Here is a 24,055-nt window from a genome sequence, read left to right as displayed (position 1 = left end):
TTTGGTCATACATTTTGAGTGTTGACGAGTGTTGTTTTGGTTTTTAGACCAAGACACCCAAAGAGAAATTTAAGAATTACAAATAAAAGAAAGAAAAATTATTGCAACCATTTGAAAAGAGAACGATAAACTGAAAATTTAAAGCATTTTGAACAACTGACGCTTTGGTAAAATTGCTATCAATTATCAGTTAGTTATCAAATGTGACCCTGGACCACAAAACCAGTCATAAGTGTAAATTTTTCAAAATTGAGATATATACATAATCTTAAAGCTGAATAAATACGCTTTCAATTGATGTATGGTTTATTAGGATGTGACAATATTTGTCCGAGATACAACTATTTGAAAATCTGGAAACTGGGGGTGCAAAAAAAATCTAAATATTGAGAAAATCACCTTTAAAGTTGTCCAAATTAAGTTCTTAGCAATGCATGTTACCTATCAAAAATTAAGTTTTGATATATTTACGGTAAGAAATTTACAAAATATCTTCATGGAACATGATCTTTACTTAATATTCTAAAACATTTTGGCATAAAAGAAAAATTGATAATTTTGAACAATACAATGTATTGTTGGCTATTGCTACAAATATACCCCAGCGACTTAAGACTGGTTCTGTGGTCCAGGGTCACAAATATCAAATATTATTATATGAATTATCAAATAACTAGTTTGATAAAACTATAAATAAAACTCTTAACATATTATTATATATTATAAATGAAAAACAAAAACAAATAAACAAACATTTTAATAAATTAAAATATACATACACAAATATTATATTATATATACATTAAAATTACATAAGAAATTATATTATTTTCTAAAAATATATTATATTTCTTGGACTAAAATGCATGTACTTACAGAAAATTAAAGTATCCATTTTCTCTCCATTTAATCTAATTTTTGTCTAAGATAATGACTTGAGATATTAAAGATCTCTGACATATTTTTTTTCTTTCCTACAGGAAGCCAGCCACAATTACAGCTGATTGTAATGACATGAGGGCGAATAAAACAGTGAGTGGAACTGTCAAGGAGACTGGCTCTTTGTAAACAGGTCAGCGGAACCCGAATCACTTGGCTTGATTAATACAGATTCAAAGAACAACCAACACAGGCTTGCCTTCCTGTTGGAGGCGGTGGCTTTTACATGGTCTTATTTGTGCGGCTTTACTTGTCTTACATAAGTAACACATTTTCTGTTTCAGATCAAGATTTACTTCGACATTTGTTTTTAATTGTTCCTAAGCCTTTCCTTCAATCTCTGATGGCGCTTTTAAGTTCATGCTTGAGTCACATAACAGTAATCCGGTCCCTGGACGGAATTAGTTGCCATATGAAATTTCTGAACAAGAGGCTTTTGGCTAAAGGAATAAATAAGAAGTAAAACCTTGAGCTTGAAGTTCTGATAAGCCTTTAACGCTATAATCTAAACATCTGTTATCTTTAAAACAAGTGACATTGTAATTCCCGAAAAGACAAAGACTCAATCTCTTCATCTCTCAGAGTTCTTTGTACAAAATGTGATGAAACAGAGAGAAGGGCAATTTAAAAGTGGTTTGATTTGGGCAACGCACAGTGCCAAACTCCGGAAAAAAACAGAGTTGATTTTCCAAGCTGACGCTATATTGGGTTACAGGTCCAATGGTTTTATTTGGACCCCGTTCAGTCCCGTTTACAGAATCCAGTGATGTGATCAGTTACATCATCAATAAATGTCTAAAACGCCGCTTGCCATGTGAGCCAAAACAGTAGCGCTTTGATGGGGAAGCTGGCTCTTTAAACCACGCACACGCTCCACGCTAACAGCGGGGAAACCCAATCTCTGCATGTTGTTTTACCACTCAACTTTTACGTCTTCTGCACGAAGGCTGAAGAGCTTGTTTGGAGTACTAATTAACTCAAAGCTGTTGTATATTAAGAGCACTGGGCATTTTTGTAGAGCTAGCTCTAATGAAAACAGAGTGCCAGGGAACTGCATTAGCAAGCCTCCTCCTCTCGTTTCCCAATGCATCCTACTCTCGTCTTCCGACTTCTTCTTTACGACGAGCTGTGGGTTCTGGAGATGGAAGTTAAATGGGTCACAAAGGGAGGCAATGGTAATGATATATATGGAAACAAAGATAAAAAGCATGATAAGATATTACACATCCTAAGCCTGACTTTCTTAGTTGCTCTGTTTTTGGTGGTAGTATAAAAATTTGTGATTACAGTGTAACAGCCAATAACTGCAGCTGATTTTCTCATCCTCATGTTGTTCCAAACCTGTATGAGTTTATTTTTTATAATGAACATAAAAATATATTTTGAAGAATGCTAGTAATAAAACAGCTGATGGTCCCCATCGACTTCCAAAGTATTTCTTTCCCTACTATGGAAGTCAATGGGGACCAACAACTGTTTGGTTCTTCAAAATTCTTCAAAATATCTTGTTTTGTGTTCAACATAAGAAATAAACTTATACAAGTTTGGAACGAAATGAGAGTGAGTAAATAATGACAATTTTTTTTATCCATTTAGTTAGTGTATGGTAGTGTATATGCGCAATACAATGTGACAGTTAACATGATGCTACACTTTCCATTTTACAACAACTTAGCTAATGTCATGCTACTGAAAAAAAAATACTTATGTTAACATAGCAACTTCAGTGCATTGCAGAAATGACAGTATAGCATAGCCCAGCTGTTAAGGATGAGCTCTCTCACTAGTTGAGAATATCCAACTCCAGAAGCCTCCACTCCTAAAGGTAATTAAACTGTTCACACGAACTCTTACTGCCACTGCGACACACAATAAGCATGTAGAGGCCTGTCTACTGGAGAGCAAAGAGTGGTACTTCTCACACACGCGGCGTGGTAACGTGGTAGTAGCACAGTGGCTAGTTCAGCAGGCTCTTCAACAGCGTGAGCCTTTAACAGATTGGGCCGTTCTCTTGAGAAGTGCACTTGAAAGAGCTGAGCTATAAATCTATATTACTGCTGAGCTATAAATCTGTCGTGCTTCGGGGATGTGTAAATAAGACAGTGGTTTGTTTTTACCTGACACATCTGAGCAGAGAGAGAAAGAAAGGCTGATGGTTAACCTCACAATGATATGTAGAGTGCTCAGAAGAAAACCAGCCTGGATTCCTTTCTGAGGGCCTCAATCTCAGGGGCTTTGAAGTGGAAGTCAAATGCAGAGGATGCTATGAGATGTGAAAAGTGAGAACTGAGAAGTAAAGAATGAAATGAGCGTGTAAAATGTAAGAGAAGACCAGCTGACATAATGGTATATTGGGTGTGAATCTGGGAAAGAAAAGAGGACTGGGGATCTTTGTACCTGTCTCCAGTACCTGTCTTTTTTTTTTTTTTTTTTGTAAACTTGAGGTTTTTCTTAATTTTGTTGGACAATTTGTTGGACAGTCGTACAATACATTTCACTACATGTCGTACTACGTATGTATATGTATGTGACAAATAAAATTTGAATTTGAATGTGCAAAAGCAGAAAAAAAGAAGAGAAGGAAAAGAATATCTCCAGGCACGGGCTGCTCATGTTGCCCTTGGCTTTTATGTGTGTATGGTGTGTGTAAAAGACCTTGACCACTGCCACTGACCAGCTTGTGTACGTCCACGTCTCCGACTGGGTGGTCTGCTAACCTTGCTTGATTGAGAACCACATACCACGCAAACCAACGGCTCACAAACACTCATTCTTATCCTGCTCTTTCTTCACATATACGTCACATTTATTTACGGCGTTCTTGAAAGCATTCTCTTTATTCCCCCTCCTTTGCATTTTTTCATTTCACATAATTGCTTGATGGAGAGGGAAAAAAGCTCAATCCACTTTGTGGCAAGAAAACGGATTTGGGTGACCACAGTGTGTACTTTGCAACTAATCCAATTCAATTATTTTTAAGCAAAGAGCAAACTTTCAATGAGCCTATTCTTGAAGCACACTTATAAAGAGAGACCTTCAAAAGATCACTCAAACTGACTTAAAGCAAGCAGCAAATATTTGCAAAAGGCAAGGTTTGCGCAATTTACATGTCAACAAGATACGTTTACAGGCTCGTCGGCCGCAACGGAGTTAAGCAAATTAATGAAAAGTGATTTTTCCATTATTGGACAATGGGAAAAGGGGCTAACAGTAGCGACTGTTTTTCCAAAGCCGCTGCCACGTCACTGTGCTGGGACGGTGTAATTTCAGAGGCATTTATCACCGGCTTTCATGTCTCAAAGCCTCAGGGCACTTTTCCACAAAACATGCAAACAGGCACCACTTGGTGTCATTAAGCTTTCTCTCATTTCTGTTTTTTCCTTTCCTTCATTAATTAGGGAGTGATAATTATTCTACCCATCTATAGCCCCTTCCCCAATTACTATTGGCCAATTATCCTGATTCGTGACAGTAGTAACATGATTGATGACAGCTGCAAAAACAAAATAAATTTTTTTGACAGAACAAAGATGTGAAAGTCGAGCACTGACCTGGATCTGCTGCTGGAGGAGATTGATTTTGTGCTGTTGCTGCAGAAGTTGCTGCTGTTGTCTGGCAATCTGCGAAAGCACAAAGATTTGTTTAGCTGAACATCGCTAGAAACCTTCGATCATTAAAGGATGCACCTTATCATAGTCTACGAGAGATCAACTGAATTTATTGTATCATGTATTTATGCAGACAGATAATAAATGCAATCAGAGCTTGTGGGTAACATCTCTCGTCCACCAATTGACCCTAATGACTGTAATCAGAGAACTGCTAATGTGTATTATACCCAGCTCCGGGCCTGGCCGGGGCAATGCGCCGCGGGGTGAAAGACTGGCATGTTTATGCAACTTAGGAGTGGTCGGGTCTGCCCAAGGGTGGGCTCTCGACGTTAAGCACATTGCCTCCTCCCTCTCTCTCAATTTCTCCCAGCCCCTGCAGACTCCCCCGTTCCTCCTCCTCAGTTAGCCTGACAGCCTAGGTTTAAGTGTCATTTAATTTTCATTTTCAAATATAATTACAAAGTGTTCACTATAAGATATCACCCGTCTGCAAATGTGTCAGGATTAATTTGTGCTGGCTTCTTCACTAGTGTCAACAGTTAATTACTGTGTCGTGTCTGGATGGCTAAATGACATCCTAACTTCAGGCTCCCCCTTCCTCCCTCCCTCTTTCTCTCTCGCTCTTTCTGTCCTCCTCTCCCTCCATTTTGTTTGTCATTAATGGAAAGAGATGTGGTTTTGAACATTTGCAAAACAGTTAATTCCTGAAATAACCATTTATTAAAATCAGCTGAGCATACAATAAATATACAATCCTCATAAAGTTGAATATTAATGCGGAGAGCCGGGTGACATTAATAGGGTGAATTAGAAAACATGCATGCGTTTCAGGTAAATGCAGACCACATTAATATGCACCTATTCATCTGCATAATAAATTGACAGCAATTATATGGTTTCGCTATAAAAACAGTGAAGATGTAGATGGATCTTGTGCGACATTAACGGAGCTCATGAGCTGCTGATGCGTTCCGTACGCCTCATTTGCTTGATCTACAAATGCTTTTCATGCAAAGTTTGATCTAATTGTGATCAATTTCCCTACCAATTTACGTGCTTCCATATTTCATCAGTTATATACAATAACTGCAACTATGTGCTTTCCTCTTCACGATGGAGCCTGATTTATCAAGGAGTGAAACATCAAGCCATAAACTAAATTAAAATATTAATTCGCTAAATAGAAGAACTCATTACCTATTTAAAAGCAAATAAGAGCAATCTTGTTTTAAGTGCCTCCTCTGATAAATGAGGCTGTAAAATGAGAATATGTGATGCATCGCTGATAATATCTTTATTAAACTAGCTTTAAACAAAACAACAGGATTTATAGGACATATATACTATGAAGCCAGTAAGAGATTTGCATTTGAATTAAATTGGCCACACTCCACAGGAAGTTCAATTGGAATGGCAAGAAAAGGATTTTACTGAATTGTACTTCAAATAAGTATTATGGGAAATACATTTCTTCTTCTTTGTCCACAAAAGTTAATTAAAAAAAAAAAAGTAACTGATGAAATATACAAATTGAAATTTCTATAGGTGAAATTTCAAACATATTTTAATTTTCTCAAAATGTTTAAAAATTCTAATTTTGTCCTGACTAATTTTGCCATTCTAGTTAAAAACTACAGTATGAATATATTTGAATTTAATTCCATGCTACGTCCTTGCATTCTCAATTCCAATTAAATTCAAATTCAGGCACTGACTTTAATTCTGATTTATGACTTTGATTCTAAATGGCGCTCCACCCTGGTTTGGACATTCTCACCTGCTCTTGCTGTTGGCGTGCCAGCTCCATTTGCTGACGTTGTTTCTCCATCTGTGAGGCGGCCAGTTTCTTCTGCTCATCATGGGCGGCCAGGAGCTGTTCTCGCAGGCTGATGAGCTGTGTGATCATGGTGGAGAGCTGTCGCTCCTTCTCCGCGAGACTTTCTGGAGTACCTGCCACAGAACACATGTAGTCAAACACAAGGAACCAAATGGTAAAAGTGAAAAAAAGGTCTTCTCTCCATGACCCTGTACACTCTTCAAGCAGTGAGAAGAAAAGGTTTACATCTCATGTTACATCAGCCAGATGTCCCTCACCTCTTAAATATAGTCTCAATATGAAGGCAAAGGTCAGTTTTCCTAGAGACAGAACAGCAAACAAAGCAAGTGGTGGAAAACAGAGCCTTGTTAATTGATCTGCGCTTCAGAGATATAAAAAGCCCACAATCGAGAAGCTCCAGGGATCAGCAAGTTTTTTTTTCTTGAGAGGACAAGACAGAGCCAGCAAATGCTGAGCATCGAGTACGTCTCAGTCCAGAATTCCTGAAGACCACAGAAGGCGGTCCGAGAGGGAAACTCTAGCTCCTTCAAAGCCGAGAATGGTATCATCCAAACAGTCTCAGTCTGATAATGGAACGGCTTCATTAAAAGTGCGAAGGTCGCGAGTCCCGCTCTCTCTTTCCACTTCTGGTGATCGCGGCTTCTTGTAGAAATGGTGAGGAATGGAATTGTTCCTATTAAATAAGAGGAGCTGTCACAAGACGAGTGAAGGTGGCAGATTAGTGACAGACAATACAGGGCAAGTGTGTGTGCGACAGTTGCACGACTGGAGGCGCTGCAGTGTAATGACTGCTCTCAATTCTCATTAAAGGAGGAGCAGGCACAAACACCTCAGAGCTGCCGTGCCTCTCGCAAACAGGGTCACCGTCACCTCTGTATCCTCTCATTATCTCTCTCGCACGCATCAAACTGTGTAATCACACCAGACAATGTGCGTGCCTTCTGCACGTCCTCCCATGAGGCCGTGCTGTACCTTTAGCTAATCAATGCTAAGTGATCCTGCCTCCGGACAGTAACCTGCTGCTTCATGAGAACAGTATGATCGGCTTGGCTAGCAGCCAGCTTAGTGTTAAATTCTTTCCTGGGTGTCTTCCTGTGCTCCCCTGGCCACATCTGTCTTGAGTTTCTCCGGAGGGGCTCCCTGGGGCCTGCTCTAGTTCAACTATTTTAATTGGACTAAACACCTGATTTATTTTATCTCTCCGATGAGGAAGGCCGTTTGTCTTAATAGGGCCTGTCAACCTCCAGCCCCCATTCAGAGCAATTTACTGGCCAGGCTTGCGCGGCGGCGATGAAGGAGAGAGGCTGCAATTCTCCATTTACCCTCTCTCTCAAAAAAGGCACCTAAAAGCGCCTATTCACTACTACTGCATGTGGTTTCCTCGGGGCCTGAATTGACTTTTTATTCAGCCGATTACACTTGTTGTGAATGGCTTATCTGTAAAATTTATAATTTGCTACCGATTTTATTAACCTTTGGCTTGTGCCATGAAGGGCCGTACTTAGCAGCCGCCGCTGTCTGGACTGACATCTGCCCCCATGAATGCTCAAAAAAAGAAAGGGAGAGAGAGTCTGAAGGGGATGGGGGTGGCAGAGCATCTCTCAGTGGACGAAGAGAGAGACACTTCACTGAGTCAGAAGGGCTGTTGGATGTCAAATAGCATAACTCGCTCCTCCTCCCAACGGAGAATCTCAGGGGCCTCTGGGGGAGGACAGGACTCATATCCTACTGAGGGGCAAACATCTGGACTCAATTCTGCCCACTAAGGAGCTCTCCGGACAACCCTCCAACTCGATCACACATTTCAATCACACAATCCGCTGTGATTGATTCTGCTATACAACAGTTCTGAGTACACTCCTATTAGGTTACATACCGTAATTATAATTTGTATGTATTTTTGTATGTATAACTGTCTTATATATGTTGTACATAAAGTGGTAACCGAGCACACACATGAGTTGCAGAGTTTTACAGAGGGGCCGCAGACTGTGGAGGGCCCAGCACAGGTTCTTGTGTGTGCAGAGTGCTGGTCTTCACAAAAACCAACAGCATACTAACAGAGGCTCCATTGTTTTGTCTCTGGCTCAATTGTCCAGAGTTCACCCCAACCACCCCACCCTGCTACCAAAATGTTTTCCCGCTTCTCTCTCACTCCTGTTTTCCCCTCCTCAGATTTCTGGCCTGTTCTGGTAGGGTTTCATTGTTTTATGACTATAACAGTAACTTCTCAGTGCATTATGGAAAGCTGAACATTTTAGAAATAAGGGCATTAGAATACCAAGCAATCTCTTTTCTGGGCTGAAATTGAACAATATATGCAAGATATTGTGTAAAAAAGATTGCTTTATTTATTGCTTTATATCCTTACACACATATATATATATATACACATATATATATATTTATTAGAGATGCACATCACATTAGAGATACACATCATTTCGCGTGAGAATGATTCAAATTTTAATTGCATTCAGTGTAAACGGTGACTGATAATGAATTTATATCGTGCCAAATGAGGCTTGCACAGCCTGAGTGAGCGTTTGAGAGAGACAGCACACACAAAATAACTCACAGAAATTTATAGATGCATACTGCGGTAGAAGAAAAAAAAATATATTTTCAATATGTGATTTAGATATGCAACATTATACAGCCATGATGTTTCCCCGAATATCAATATCAACACGATTGCAACGTGACACTTATTTTATACAATAGTATTTAAATAAACAAGAAGTTCAAATTAAGTGACTTCGATTGTAGACAAAATATTGACTGTTTTTGTTCAATTTCGCTGACGAAAATAGTTCCGATCAAAGCCACAGCAGAACTGTTGTGTGTCTTCGAGCAACACACAGCGGTGTTTCGTTACTGAATGAATCCACGTTTTTAAACGAATCGAGTGAGTCAATGATTCAGTGGCCCATTCAAAAGGACATTTACTTGCTTCATTTCTGAATGAATCAGCCGTTTGAATAAATTGGTTGAATGAATGAATAAATGACTCACTCATTAAAATTGCCGCCACCTACTGGTGGTTTAGTCAAATTTAAATGTATCATTGCATTTTTTCAACTTTTATTTGTCTTTAAAAAAATAAACATTAATCTTATAAAATTATTTATGCATTTGAAATTTTGCAGTGTAAATGCATTTATGGCACCTCAGCTTCATCAAACTGTCCATGTAAATGCATCTAATGCTACTTCAGATGCAGCTTCTGTTTCCTCAGCAGTCGAAAAATAAAGTTTGTTAATACTAATTTCATTTGAATAGTAACAACTAGGGCTGCGCGATATATCGCATGCGATATGCATGCGTATCTCGTCAGTAAACCTGGTTCATTGATTAGCGCTAAATCTCCATCACCTGTTTTCAAACGGAGCGACATTTAATACACAGAGCCGTAGTTCACTGACAAGCTACGCAATATCGCGTTCATTATCGAAGGCGATAGATCAGCGATAATGAAAGCGTTATTGCGTAGCTTGTCAGTGAACTACGGCTCCATGTATTAAATGCCGCTTTACTGACGATATTGCATATCGCATGCAATATATCGCCCAGCCCTAGTAACAAGTCTACAGTTTCTTATTATGCTAACTGAATTAATTGAAACAAAGTAAGAATTTTATGTGAAAGATTACACATTTAATATGGTTAGGGAGGGGAAATGACCATTTATAAACAGTGGGAAATGACATCTGTTTTGTTACTTACAGCAACTCATTTTAAGTTTAAGTTTAAATTTAAACTATTTCTTCCTCTTTCCAGTCACAGAGCACTTTATTTTGAGAGTTGTTTAAGTGAGAGAAAATCTGTAACTTAGTCCAGATTGGGGGAATTGTAATGTTTAATAATTTATTTTATTATGTAAATTGAAATTTGCATAGATTTTTGTTTGTATATGCTGTCAATTATAGTTCTTAGAAAGAAAATCGGAATCGGCAAAAATTGGTATCGGCAGGTCACACTTCCAAAAAACTGGAAATCGGCCAAGAAAATTGCAATCGGTTATGAATCTAGTCTATGAACTTCGGTTAACTCACCACCAGAGGTCACTCACTCACCACATGGACTCTTGCACCACACTAACTGTTGCACGCCACCTCAGACTACAATTCCCATCATCCATTGCACTGACGACACACAGCTGATTGCACTGATCACACACCCTACATAAACCATGGACTTCCTCTTCCTCTCTGCCGAGTATTGTATTGCGCTTATCACTCCCCTAGTGTTAGCTGCCTTACTGAGCCATTCTGTGTTTTTCTGTTTAGTTCCAGTATTGTTCTGCATTTATACTCTCCTAGTTTTAGCTGCAATACGGAACCCACTTTGTTGTCATTGTCATTGCCTTGTGTGTTTTTCTAGTGTTTTGATTCTTGCCCACGTTTCCTGGATTTACCCTTTGCCTTGCCGTTTGGACTCTGTTTGCACCTCTCTTGGACTACTGCTCGTATACCTGGATTATCTCTCTGCCTTGCTCTGTTGGATATTGTTTGCCGATCGTCGACTCTCGCTAGCCCTAGGATTGCTCTGTGTCTTGCCCACACCATATCTGTTTGCCGTTGTTTGACCCTGCCTGTTTATTGACTATGTTTATAAATAAAAGCTTGCACTTGGATCCGCACATCTGACGTCTTGTTTGCCCCGTTACACAATCGGTGCATCTCTAATTTTTTATTTTTTTTTGCTTTATTATATAATCTAACATTTATTTTTAACTATATATTGTTAAAATGTAAAATATTACATTTATTTTTTAAGCGTATATATTTTAAGTATTGATCTAATTGCATAGTAAATAGTATGTCTGAATATTATGTATATAGCATGTAGTATACTGCATGTAAATATCTATATGTATATATTTAAATAATATACAAATAGATAATATACAGATAAATATAAAAAATATAAAAATTAATAACAAAAATGTAAAAAAAATACTAATACACATTAAATATAAAACAATAATAAGCATTGAATAGGAAAAATATTTGCAAAATGTTATTACAAATAATTTCATACCCAGTTTAAATCTCATAAATATGTACCTATATAAAAGAAATGAATACATAAATATATATGCAGTTATTTATTTACTTGTATATATAAAAATCAGTTGTAATAATTAAATGGGAATATTGTATTTTGGTAGTCCTGTTTTGGTATAGAGAATCCTGTTCTTCCTGCGTTGAATTATAGATCCCTTTTAAAAGCAGATAAAAGTTTTATTGGCAGGAGAGCATGGGGGGAGCTCGGCCTGTATCTGTCTGCAGAGTGCTGACAAAGAGAGCAGTGGTGCATATTGCATTGCTCTTAACAGCAGTGAGTCTGGCTGCTCTTGTAAAGGTGTCTCATTGCATTGTCGTTCGGTCTTGACACGGTCTGGCCAGGAGATGCTAAATAATGAGAGCAGGTTAGGTTTGTCTAATTCATCAACGAGGCCATAAGATTCCACTCAGGACCTTTGGCTGAGGAGGAAACAGAAAGAATGAGGGAGAATATGCGAGAGAGACGGCGTCAACAGAACATTCACCTTCCTCTCCCTTCACTGTCACAAACCAGATTGGATGACATTTCCCACAATGCCCAACTCGAATACCGGAGAGAAACAACTGCGACTGCAATGAATGAGTGAGAGAGGGAGCTGTCAAAGAGAGGGGCCACCAGATAAAAGACACTTTGTAGGGGTGCGATTTGTTCTGTCCAACAGCCATTCTGCCACCCCAGGCCAACCCAACCCCCCTTCCCCGCTAATCAAGCAGTCCCTAATTTGAGTTCCAAGTCCAGCACCAAGGGAAGAGAGGGCAGCTTGTTACTTTGAAGAGTCCCAAGTGAATAAGAGAGATAAAAGATCCAGGCATACACTAGGAAGAAAGAGGAAAGGGGCGAAAGAGGGAAAGACTCTCTATTCTCTTCTCTTCCTTTGGTTAGGACAACTGAACCATTATGACTAAATTTGAATGACTTTTTTCCCTCCCTAATGTCCGAATACTGGAATTCTCCATCAGTTGGCTTTTGTGGATGCTCCCATATGCTGCGAGCCCATCCTAAGTAAATTAAGAGGGCTCTAAAAGCAGCGATTGTGCCCAGGCTGTGTCCGGACGCGGGCTGACATAGCTGGCGTGCCTGCTGGCGGCTCTGGGGCTGTGAAAAGGTATCTCACCCAAAAAAACAAACAAAAAAAACAGTCATTAATGATTTTCAGCCCAGCAATATGCACAAGGACTAGCATTTATTGTCCCCTTTTTTAACTCCGAAGGTTCTTTTATGTGAAGAATCTGTGTCTATTGTCAATACCGAATAAAGAATTCACGTAAAAAAGGGAATTAAAAAACTATTTGATTGTGTCTTGTCAATGACCTCAAAGTTTGCACAGTTAAATCACTATTAGAACCTTGTTGCATCTAAAGACAAGACCCAAGGGTGAACATCAAACTAAATCGAAGATTAAAGACTGAGAACACACACAGGCACACACAAAATCATTATAATTCTGCTCAACTGACATTTATATGAACCTACACATGCAAATAAACACAAAAACTGCATAAAACCACAAACCATTAAACAGCAACTGATACATAAAAAATGTTCAATAATACAAATATTTTAAAAAATTATTGAAAAAGAAACGTTTTATAAAAAATAACTAATTGTATGTAATTTGTAAAATATAAACAAACCAATTAGCAAAATAATAATAATAAAGCTTCATTTTGACTAATATATTAATTTAAAAAATAGTTTCCCTTTCTCCTGAATTGAGACGGAATGACCAACAGCTGTTACCTGGCCTGTTGCCCCATGCGATGATCGAAACCCTGCTGATCCTGCCAATAAAACTTCATTAATTAGCATGCACCAGGACCCGCTTGCACATGTAAGCATATGGCAGCTCAAATCATCAACTCAAAAAACCTTTCAATACTGCATTAAAATTTAGCATAATGCTAATTTAAAGATCTTGTCCAGGCTATAAAAAGAGGGCGAATGTCTTGTCCTCAATATTCACTTGTGTCAAACCGGACACAGCACTGCAAGCCTTTAAATGTCAGTAGCTATGCATGTAAAAAAAAAAATGCCTTGGAAACAATTTTCACTCAGAAATTGCTAGTAAAATTCACAAATAATTACAAAGAAATGGCAAGTACAGTAAAACTCTGAAAAGATGGTGAAATTTTGAAGTATAAAGCCTGTATTTTCAACATAATGCAAAATAGTACTACTAAGAAAATTTTATTTACAAAATCATTTTTATAGTGCAGACTTCAAAATAAAAATATACACATCACTTTTTTTTTGGACAAAAAAAAACAATTGGATAAAACAATATTTTGATCTTTTTGATCTTTTCTTTTTTTTGCCAATTTGCTAATAAATCTATTCTGGATAATCATTTACATATAAGTGTGTGTGTGTGTGTGTGTGTGTGTGTGTGTGTGTGTGTGTGAGAGAGAGAGAGAGAGAGAGAGAGAGAGAGAGAGAGAGAAAGACAGAGAGATGGCAGAATACTGAATGTACTTTTAAGTATGCAAAGTAAATTAAAATACACTCAATTAAATCTTACTACACACTCTAAACAAGGATTTAATATTTTTTCCCCCCTCCCATCTCAAAAACACTTGATTGACACCAAAAGTCAACAGAGTGGCTCTTAAACAGAGACACACTTCATGTTCTTGACGTTCATGGTGCACTTTAATACCGACTAATAATCTAATGACGACAGCAGCGATGCTGTAATTAAGATAATGCAAGAGCCCTGCTCTTCTCCCAGCATCCTCAGCATCACACAAACCTCTTTATTAAAGAGTCCCACCGAGATAACAGCTCAACCTGACCACATAACACACACACTCAGACAGACGCGGGACAGAGAGCTCCTGGTGTGCATTTCAATGTTCCTCCTATCAGAGTTGATCGGCACCGAGGTCACCGCCGAGAATGAAGCCGCCCTTGAACGAACTCTTTTAAAATCGCCCATTCATCACTCGCTCAGATGCCTTGACCTCTTCCTGTTTTATTATTATTATCATTAGAGAGAATAAAAACCCTGATTAGACGCAACAATCATTCAAGGCCTAACTTATTCTTGTGTGCCTATGCAGAAAGATTTCATTAGTAGCAATGCACATCCCCTTAGGACCCTGAGGCTCGGGGAGGAGAGGAGACAGAGTCCAGAGACTCTACTGTAGTCGGAAATCCAGCGTGACACACGCTAAAGCGGCCCGGGCATGGCCCTGCCAGCTCTTAAACAGCATTACACGGGCGTGAGCAGAACATTAGCTCTGCGACCCACCCTCTGATAAACATCAGCTCTCCCAACACTGCAGTACAGCGAATTAAACCTGTGTTTGATAGTGGCACACATCACGCAAAGATGTTTCTAATTAGTGAATAATTGCATTATTGGGTTTCACCATCTATGTAGCCTGAGAACAGTGTAGGACATTGTGACTGTTCTTCACAAATGAAAATATTTGCCTAGCAAGAAAGCTTAAATGCATGACCTGTGGTTTAGTGAAGTGATTTTCCTCAGGTCTGAACAGCGTGTGTGCGTGTGTGTGTTAGTGTGTGTTGGGGCTGCTTCGATGGCTGTCTTCCCCTCAACACTCTCCTGCTCACAAGCACTTTCAATAACACCATGTGAGGAGAGGAAGCAAACAAGGTGTGCCTTTCTACAACCAAACGCCACAAGCTAAATTCCTCAATTCATTAGGAGAGAAACGGAGCACAGCTTTCCCCGCATTCATCTTGCAAATGTGGCCCAAAGAATAATAATTTACAGTGGCTCATATTTCACTTGTGTACATAAGGGCAAACAGTTTGACTATTGAGGCGTTAGGGAGAGAAAAATGCAGCGCGTGCTGCTAGAGGATGGGGGAGACGGAGGAATATTTCAGACGCTGTAATGGGTGGAGAAGGTTTCCTCTCTCTCAGTCAGGAACAATGCCTAAAAGGAGTAATGGAAAACGGTTTCAAATCTGGCACAGATCAAATATCAGTAAGCTGCCAGAGATCTGTTTTGTTTTGCCTTGCTTCAAAAGATGCTCAATTATTTTGGTAACATAACTGTGCTAAAATTATAAATTGAGTAAAATAATGAAATTACAATTAATCTCATATTTGTTTTGTGGTTTTTTTGTAACCTATCTCTCTCTCTTTTTAAGTTTAATAAATATTTTATACACTGTTATGTCATATTCTTCTCCCACTATGTTTAAAATCAGTTAGGGTTAAAACAGTTTTAAAAGTTACAAAATAATTGTTTACAAATTTGTCAGTGCAATAAAATGTATTGAACATAGACCTACAGTAACTCATTTAAATGTAGTTTTACATAATTCCATTACATAAAATAATACTTCATATCAATGTTTAAAATTATTATAACAAAAATATATTAAAAAATAACATGATTAATAAAATCTATTTGTATATAATAATAATAATAATAATACAAAATATAGAAATAGATAAAAGTAACTATAAATCCTTTCAATGAGGATCTATGATGTTTTTTTTCCCCCCAAAGAACTGAATGAATAACTGTAAATTGAATAAATGTGTAAACAGCATAAAAACAATGCGTTAACATATTAACTTTAGCAGCTCTAGTTTTAATGTTTTTTTTTTAAATGAAATAATTATTTATTTTGCCTTAATGTATAATGTTTCACGTACACGGGAAAACCAAAGCATTAAAAAAAGACTGTTGTTATGTAAAAAATGTTCATGCTTATCCCTGAGTGTCACATCACATACTGTATCTACACTAGCATGGGTTCTCTGCCTTTATTGGAGCCATTAAGAATAAAGCTGACGTTAAATTGAATAATCATGTTTTCAAGTAAATCCAGCTGCTGGAACAATCGGCGCTCTGTATCCTCACAGTCCGCTCTCTGTCCGCGAGTGCCTAAGCCAGGTACAAGTCACATCGAAATCACACTCAGCCCTGCCGCTCTGTTAAAAAGCTTCTACTTATCTATCAGCCACAGGACTTTCTCTCCACAAGCATGTAGACAGTCAGAAATTGATTAGGCAAAGAGCGAGGGACCCCTTTTTCCCCAATTTCATGCGGTCACACGATGCTAAGACTTCAGACTTTCTGTCCTTTTCTGGGTTGCTGATACTCCGATTTTGTAAGTACAGTTTGATTTCCAGACATTTTGTCACATTTTTTTTAAAATAGTAAGGGAGACCTGAACGTTCAAGGCGATAGAAACAAAACGTCTCGGCGGTAGAAGGGCAGACCTCTGATTCACTAATGAAATCCATTAAAATGACAAAGCCGAATTAAAATTCCACCAGAATATTTTAAACATTTAAAATATTTTTGGGAAGTTTCCATCAAATAATGAAACAAGGGTTCATGGATGCCGATGTCTTTAATTGTATGAAAAATTAAATGTAGCTGAAGTGAATCTTCTAATATACATTTAAAAAATTAACGTCTTAACTGCATCAGCAGCACCTCTTTGCATTAAATTTGGTGATTAACGCTCTCTGGCATATATCTGATGTGTTACTCTGTATTTGTTCATATATCTCTCCCTCTCTCTCTCTCTCTCTCTGACAATCAAGCAGGCACTGCTGTGGTTTGGACGTCCTCCAGACATCCTGCTTCTCCTGCTTTGTGGTTTTGTTTTGCAGATCTCATCTCTCTCTTCACCATTCCTCCTGATTGACAGCTGAGCTCAGGTATGAAAACAAACACACCGCTCCAGTGGCGGCGGGTGGAAAGTGATCCGTAGCTGACTCCCCCATACGCCCTGTACCTGCTACCGCTGCCCCTCAACCCTGAGTCGGTGTCAACATGGAGCTTAAAGAAAACACACAGGATTCTGCAACACTTAAGAGCACTTAAAAACAATTCTGGCCTGCCTCTCAAATTCATGCAGTAAATAGCCTGATACAATTTCATTTTACTAGATAAACAAGGCTTTAAAACCACCTGAAACGTGATTAACGTCAACTGAACTAACTGAATTTGTTGAACTAAAACCAAAAACCAATCTGGTGTGAAGACTTTGTTTACTTGTTTTGTGCAACAGAGTTGGGCAGGTCCTGACGTGTTGTGGCGCTTTAGAAAACAGGTCTAAGTGTTCGCTGAGTTTCAGCTCTCCACTATTGTTCTTCGTTCCCTTAAGCAATCGGTTACTTTTTTCAGTTCCAAAACTCTGTTCCTTACCACAGCGTAGTGCCTCGACAGGTTCACAAGGTGAAAAATATGTAAAGGCTTTAAAAACAGCTGCGGAGATTTCAAAAGCAGCGAGAAACTATTTTATTCAGACGCACAGTTCAGCAGGGACAGCGATTCCTAGTCGATTTATTTATCGAACAAAGATCAGAGGCGTTTTTTTGTAGTGTAGCGACAATGGTACAAACAACTGTAGGTAGAATGCACAATGCCATCGGTTCAAATATGAGAGCAAAAACAGCAAGGCCAAGCAGGCAACAGCTTCCTTTTCATCCTCGTGCCATCTTTTATCCGGCGCTCTCGAGCCGGAGGAACGTGTGGCCTTTGTATTGATTTTTTAACCTGACTATTAATGCGTTCTCTGATTTATCATAACACTTTAGATCTTAATCATAAGTTGTGTGTGTTTTCTCTTTTCCAGCTTGGTGCCTTTGTTTGTGTATTAATTAAGCAGACCTTGTGTGTCTCCAACCCTGAGCTTCCTTTTTAATTGCCCGTATTTACATCAGGCCGACTTCAAACGCAGAGAGAGACATTTTGTAAGGGGGAGCACAAAGGAGGCCTTTGAAATGTCTACAGTCATATGAAATGGCAGGCTAATTAGAAACCTTAGGCTGCTGGTATGATATGAAAAGTAATTCTGTCTGTTTCTCTACAGTTGCCCACAGCCTTGCTGGAAATCACGACGGAGGCCACTGGTGGGGTATTATCAACGCCTTCTACCTGTTTATACCTTTTAAACGACCTCATCCAATGCCATTTATCCAACAGAAAAATACCCTGTAATTTAAAAAGATCTCCTTTCAAAAGGCTAAATCTTTCCTCGCCATTTTCTTCGCTGCACTTTGATCTACGGTGCCACATAACGGGGGCAGGTACAATGAATCTGGTTTACTGAGATGTGATTTACATTTGGGGGTTCATTAAGGTTATTGCCGATGAATGCACTTATTAGAATGTACGACTGTTTCTTTTTCCCCTGTTCCCCCCACCTCGACCCCTCCTCCACCCACACGCCGCAGAGAGTAAGTCTAATCCAATAATTAAAACCAAGGACAAACGTTATTCATAATTCTAAATAGCGCAGGGAAGGAAAAGGGAACCATTAAGCGAGGGAACAAAAAAACAATAACACTTCTCTCCAATGTTATTACCCTTGCAATCTAAATCCCACTATTAACTGCCTCCTAAATGTCTTCTCCATTAAAAGCGCCCTGACATACTGATGTTATAACATCGGATATTCCGGCTGCTGTGACACCTGTACCTCATCCGACTGAAAAAGCTGTTATCAAAACACGTGGCGGTGCAACAAGAGTCAACGTAAAGCTCTGAGGATATGGGGCGGATTGGTGTCAGTAGGAATGGACGACAAACCCCAGCGTGCTAGAGAATGAGAGTTAGAGATAGTGAGGGAGGAATGCATGGCTGGAGCCGGGTAGAGCTAGCGCGTTATCAGAGAGCCAGTGCAGTGCCGTCTCCTGCTACATAAACACGTCTCTGTAACAGCCAGTGCTAAGACCTGCTCGTGCAAAAAAATAAAAAATAAAAAAGGCACAAAGCACATCCCATGAACACCTTCACTGGGTATAAACAGTGCATGTGCTGTACTGTACTTCCAATACAAACACACATGCATTCTTCTTCTCTGTCCTCTGTTTATACCAAGCCTACATTGAATTCTGTCTAATTTCCATTCCAGGAGATAAATAACAAAATATAGCTGCCATAATGTATAACAAAATAAGACTTCTTACCTTTAATTTCTCCTAACAGCTCGTCTGTGTTGAGTCGCTCCATCTTCTCTTTCCAGTCTTTAGAAAGGAGTTTCTCCATGCAGGAGGTTTCTGAAACAAAAGCAACTCAGAATGAAACTGAATGCATATACATAATATATACATACCAATAAAATGTATAAAGTACTGCTTTATTTAAAAAAGCAACCTAAATTGCATATTAGCTATAAAAACAAAATTACCAAAAGGAGTGAAATCACTCCATAACACAGACGACCGCAGTAAAGAGGCATTCATACAACAGTGTGCATTGAAATCCTCTGTATCTCTCAAATCCATAGCTGTGAATATGACCCACAAACCTTGAGCAACAAAACAATTTGTGCTCATAGAAAAAAGAGGCATCAAAGACAAAGAAAAGAAGACAGAAAGAAACAGGGGAAAAACCTTCCCATTGAAAAGGTTTGCTGAGCAAACTGAAAGAAATAAATTCCGTTTGCTTCTCAGGAAAGTGAATTTTTCACACCTGTATTTCAACAGCCACAGCACACAATAAATGTCGAATGTGTTTTCTACTGGACTGGACTGTGGTAATAAAGTGAAATTCTATAGAGATCAGTAGCTGAGTGCACTACAGTAGAAAAGCGTGTCAGTTTAGTTCATTAAGACTATTAGGGGTGATGTCTAAATGTCATAAAAATGTTTTAATTTCTAAACGAATAAATGCACTGGGGTTTGTAACTGAATGAAATGCTCTAATGCAATATTTTCAAGTTAGGTCAACTACATTCAGTGAAAGTGTCAAGGTGAATCTGTTTCTACCTAGGAGTTTCTATGAAAGGTACAAATATTTTTTTTAATTATTATTTAGAAGGGCAGGTATGGTGTTTCTTAATTTCTCAATCATGCACATACAGACAGAAACAGAAAGACGAACACACATATAATATGTGTATAATGTGAGATGTGATCCCTGGTCTGTCGAAGGTCAACTGGAGAGGCTGAAAGAGTGATAAGAATGAGGCGCCGCACAAAGAAGGATATTAAAGAGGAAGGTAGACGGGGTGAGATGGGCCCATTTGACTGGCCCCGCACAGCCGGCAATGATGAAAACAATTAACATTTGTCTGGCAGACAATGAATCAGGAGGAGGAATGGCTGGAATCCGCAGAGCTGCGGCCCGAGGTCATTGATAAAGAACACACTGCTCACCAGCAAGAGCTTGAAGCTCACAGCCTGTGTCAGCCTGTTCCCATCGCACAAACACACATACACTCGGGACAGAGAAACACCCAATGAAATGCACTGGACAGAAAGAAGAGGAATCGGGTAAAGTGTCCAAAAGCCAGAGTTTAATACATCAAGATCAGATCTCTACCTTCCCCAAGCTGAGGAGCTCTTTTCTCAGGCCGTGACCTCTGAGCAGAAAGGCTGAGGGTCTCATGTTGCCATTCGATGACATCATGGACAGGAAGAGTAGAGTTTGTTCCCTGTGTGAAAGGCTAAAGGGCACGGGGCTAAAGCAGACATTCTTGCACGCCGCTGGCAGCCCTCCGGCACCGTAAGCCGTGGTTAAACCACTTGTGAACACAATGGATCATTTGTGTACACACTTTGCCAAACAAAAGGGCACAATTCATGAGAATGGGAATGACTTTGGCTACTCAGTTGTGCGTGCTTTGTGTCTGCGTGTATTGTAGTCATACAGTATCTTGAGGTACTCCAGGCCATAGAAAATTCCCAGTGAATGGCATCATCACACTCATGAATGAGATGAGATGTTCATCTTAAACATTGATGTTGCAGCAATGCCTCCATTATCACGAGCACTGCTTTATCTTATTGACTAAAAAACTCATTCACATATGTATGGAAGCCCTTTTTTGTAGCAATTAAAAAAATATTTACTATCACCATTTCATCAGTTTGATGCATCCTTGCTGAATAAATTTAACCTCTTTAAATAAAAGGTAATTTATAAATTACCTTTAAATTGTAATTGGAGGAAATGGTTTCCATTACCAAAAATAAAATGTCAATGACAAAAAATAAATAAGCAAAAACAACTTTCTAATTTTGTAAACAAACTTCCATAAAATAATAAAAAACAAAATAAAAAACTAGAACATTAAGTCACAGGCCATTTCCCTACTTTAAATGACTCCCAAGACCCCCTTAGTGCAATATTCCCACTATTTAATGCAATATTCTGTAAATTCACTCCTATTTATTCATATCATCCTTAACACCGTGTTATCACACGTACATAATCTTTAAATATATTTTGGATTATTTATATTCTGGTCTTCATGCTTTTTTATATTTTTATTCTTTCATTTTATTACTACCTGTCTTGTTGTTGAGGTTATTTGTGTACATTGAAGCTATATTACCAAGAAAAATTCCTTGTGTGTGTAAGCGCACTTGGCAATAAAGCTCTTCTGACCTGATCTAAATATGTGTACATTAGCAAACAGAAAGTAAATGCACCAAAAAAAAAAAAAAAGTGGCATCACTGTGGGCATGAAAATGTTTGATAGCTTGCAAAGAGTCTTTGTTGACAGCCACTGCTTTAATACAGTGCAAGGTCACATCAAGGGGAGGTCAAATTTTCTTTGATTCTCCATTTCCTCTATTTCAGAGTGAACGACAGTGCACCTCTGTCTGGGTCATTCTAACATTATTTCTACTTTACTGACTTTCCCAATTCAGGACTCACAGTTTGTTTCCTTGACCTTGTGAGATGCTGCGACCCTGTGTTTTATGTGTGTGCGATTGAGGTCTCTTGAATAAAAGCACTTCCTGTCACAACACTCTCCCCCACTCAGATAATAACCACATACACACAACACACACACCAGCATATGTATGTATAACAAATAGTAGTACATTCTTTCCTCCAGACTGAAAAAAGAGCTGGAAACAGAGAAACATCCTTTTATGGCACAGGGCCGGGGTGGATCAGTCCTGGGGGGTTAAAAGGTTTTAGGGAAGACTTTTCCCATATTCCTCCTCTACACACACACACACCAACACAGAGAGCAGTTCACAGATGCTTCTCCAGCACTTGATCATTAAGGAATGCACCAACTGTTGGAAATAATGCGGTGCCAGCTCCCATTCTGCTCCACTCTGCCTCCCTTGAGAGTGGCCGCTCCCTCACTCCTACACACACACACACACACACTACAGCTGGAATGTGCCGAAGCTGTCCTCCACACATTTTTACCTGAGAGAGGTGACGAATGTCTAGCATCTGTAGATGACAGACACAGAAAACAACCGCTACGATTTGAGACTATACGGCTCTTCCTACATTTTCATGCGAGGATACTTTAGGCAAACAAGTGGTTAATGAGACTGACGTCTGGGGTATTTTTTGACGTCTAGTACCCTTATAAAGCTAGAACATTTGAAAGGAATTTAGATTAATAATAAAGGGATATTTTTTGCACAATTTCCAAAGTTGCATTCCATCTTCTCCGGAGAGAGCACTAATGCCAATGGAAACACTGCTTAACATCTGGATAATACTGAAATGTCATACTAACATATTACCGATGTATAGAAACAAAAGTGGACCATTCATTTTGAAAAATCAAACAAAGCTTCAGCCACATCCATTCATCTCTCAGCACTACTGCTACTTCAAATGAGAAACGCAGCACAGCCCATTGAACAAGGTACATTTCCTTCCCACATTTGCATTCGGATTTCAAAATACAAAGAGTTCAGAGACAGTCTGACATTTATAGACTCTGAAAACTGAGGAGGAAGTGTGGAAAAGACTTGTACTTGTCTGGAAAGGCCTGTCAGAGGCCTAGAACAAGCATATAAATAAAGCAAGCACTGACTTTATTGTCGTTATCCCACGAGGGCCCCAAAATCTCCTCATGCCCTCTTCTCCTCCGCTCGGATAAAGCGTGGCGTGGCTCGAGGGAAACCAATTCAGCCCAGATGAGATTGGAATGAAAACAATAGCCCTTATCTGTGTCCTTTTTGCATTTTCCCAAAGTTCCCCCATCTCAACAGATGGCTTAGCCCCGGCCACATCGGAGCCCTTGCATGTCCCACTGATATGACATAGCCCGGGCACTGGGGAGAGGGCTTGGAGGACAACCCACTGATCTAAAACCTCCTGGGAACTAATTCTAAGAGACGAAAAGAAAAGACAATGAAGAGAGAGAAAAGAAAGACTTGCGTCTCAGAGTGAGTGTTGACTTAGCGTCACCCATCCGCACACTCGGGAGACCATCCCTGTCAAAACACCAGGATTAGAAGGAAGCACGCTCGGGCAGAAAAAAATAGCATGTCACTGTCCTCTTCCGGCCTGATAAAGCCAAAGCCCCTAGTCTATGAAAGTGCCCTTAAAGTTGTAAAGTCAGAGAGACTTACTGATCTCAGACACAAGATGTGATGAAACCACCTTGACATACTAATGGTCGATCTACACCTGACCCCTGCGTATTTAACCACTCATCCACAATCTGATCTCGACAACTCAGTTTGCTGCCAGAGATATCTTGCTCTTCTTCACAAAGCAGCTCAATTAAGACACCTACAGCAAAGATCCGCTGACAAGATTACGCTGATGGTCTTAAACAGATGAAAAGGAAGAGCAGCGGTGCTCATAAATCTCAGCAAAATTCAGGAATTGTGTTGAGTGTAAATAGTTTTTATCACCAGATGTAACACGGAGCCAAAACTGCAT

The 24,055-nt window shown here is 39.2% G+C and overlaps 1 protein-coding gene across 10 annotated transcripts in view; it reads right to left on the bottom strand.

Annotated features, from left to right (window-relative positions):
* Nucleotides 1–24,055, bottom strand: part of LOC306884472 (transcription factor SOX-6-like) — a 157,786-nt gene that overhangs the window by 59,958 nt on the left and 73,773 nt on the right. For all 10 annotated transcript variants that reach the window (XM_079440360.1, XM_079440356.1, XM_079440361.1 and 7 more), the window contains 3 exons: nt 19,366–19,455; nt 6,328–6,500; nt 4,491–4,559 (listed from right to left, as the gene is read on the bottom strand). In XM_079440360.1, coding sequence (XP_079296486.1) covers nt 4,491–4,559; nt 6,328–6,500; nt 19,366–19,455 — 332 coding nt within the window. The remainder of the gene's footprint in view (nt 1–4,490; nt 4,560–6,327; nt 6,501–19,365; nt 19,456–24,055) is intronic.

Source organism: Barbus barbus (assembly GCF_936440315.1).
Source record: "Barbus barbus genome assembly, chromosome: 1".
Lineage (NCBI taxonomy): Eukaryota > Metazoa > Chordata > Actinopteri > Cypriniformes > Cyprinidae > Barbus > Barbus barbus.
The sequence above is the reverse complement of the archived record's forward strand: the minus strand, read 5'-3'. Positions and strand labels throughout refer to the sequence as shown.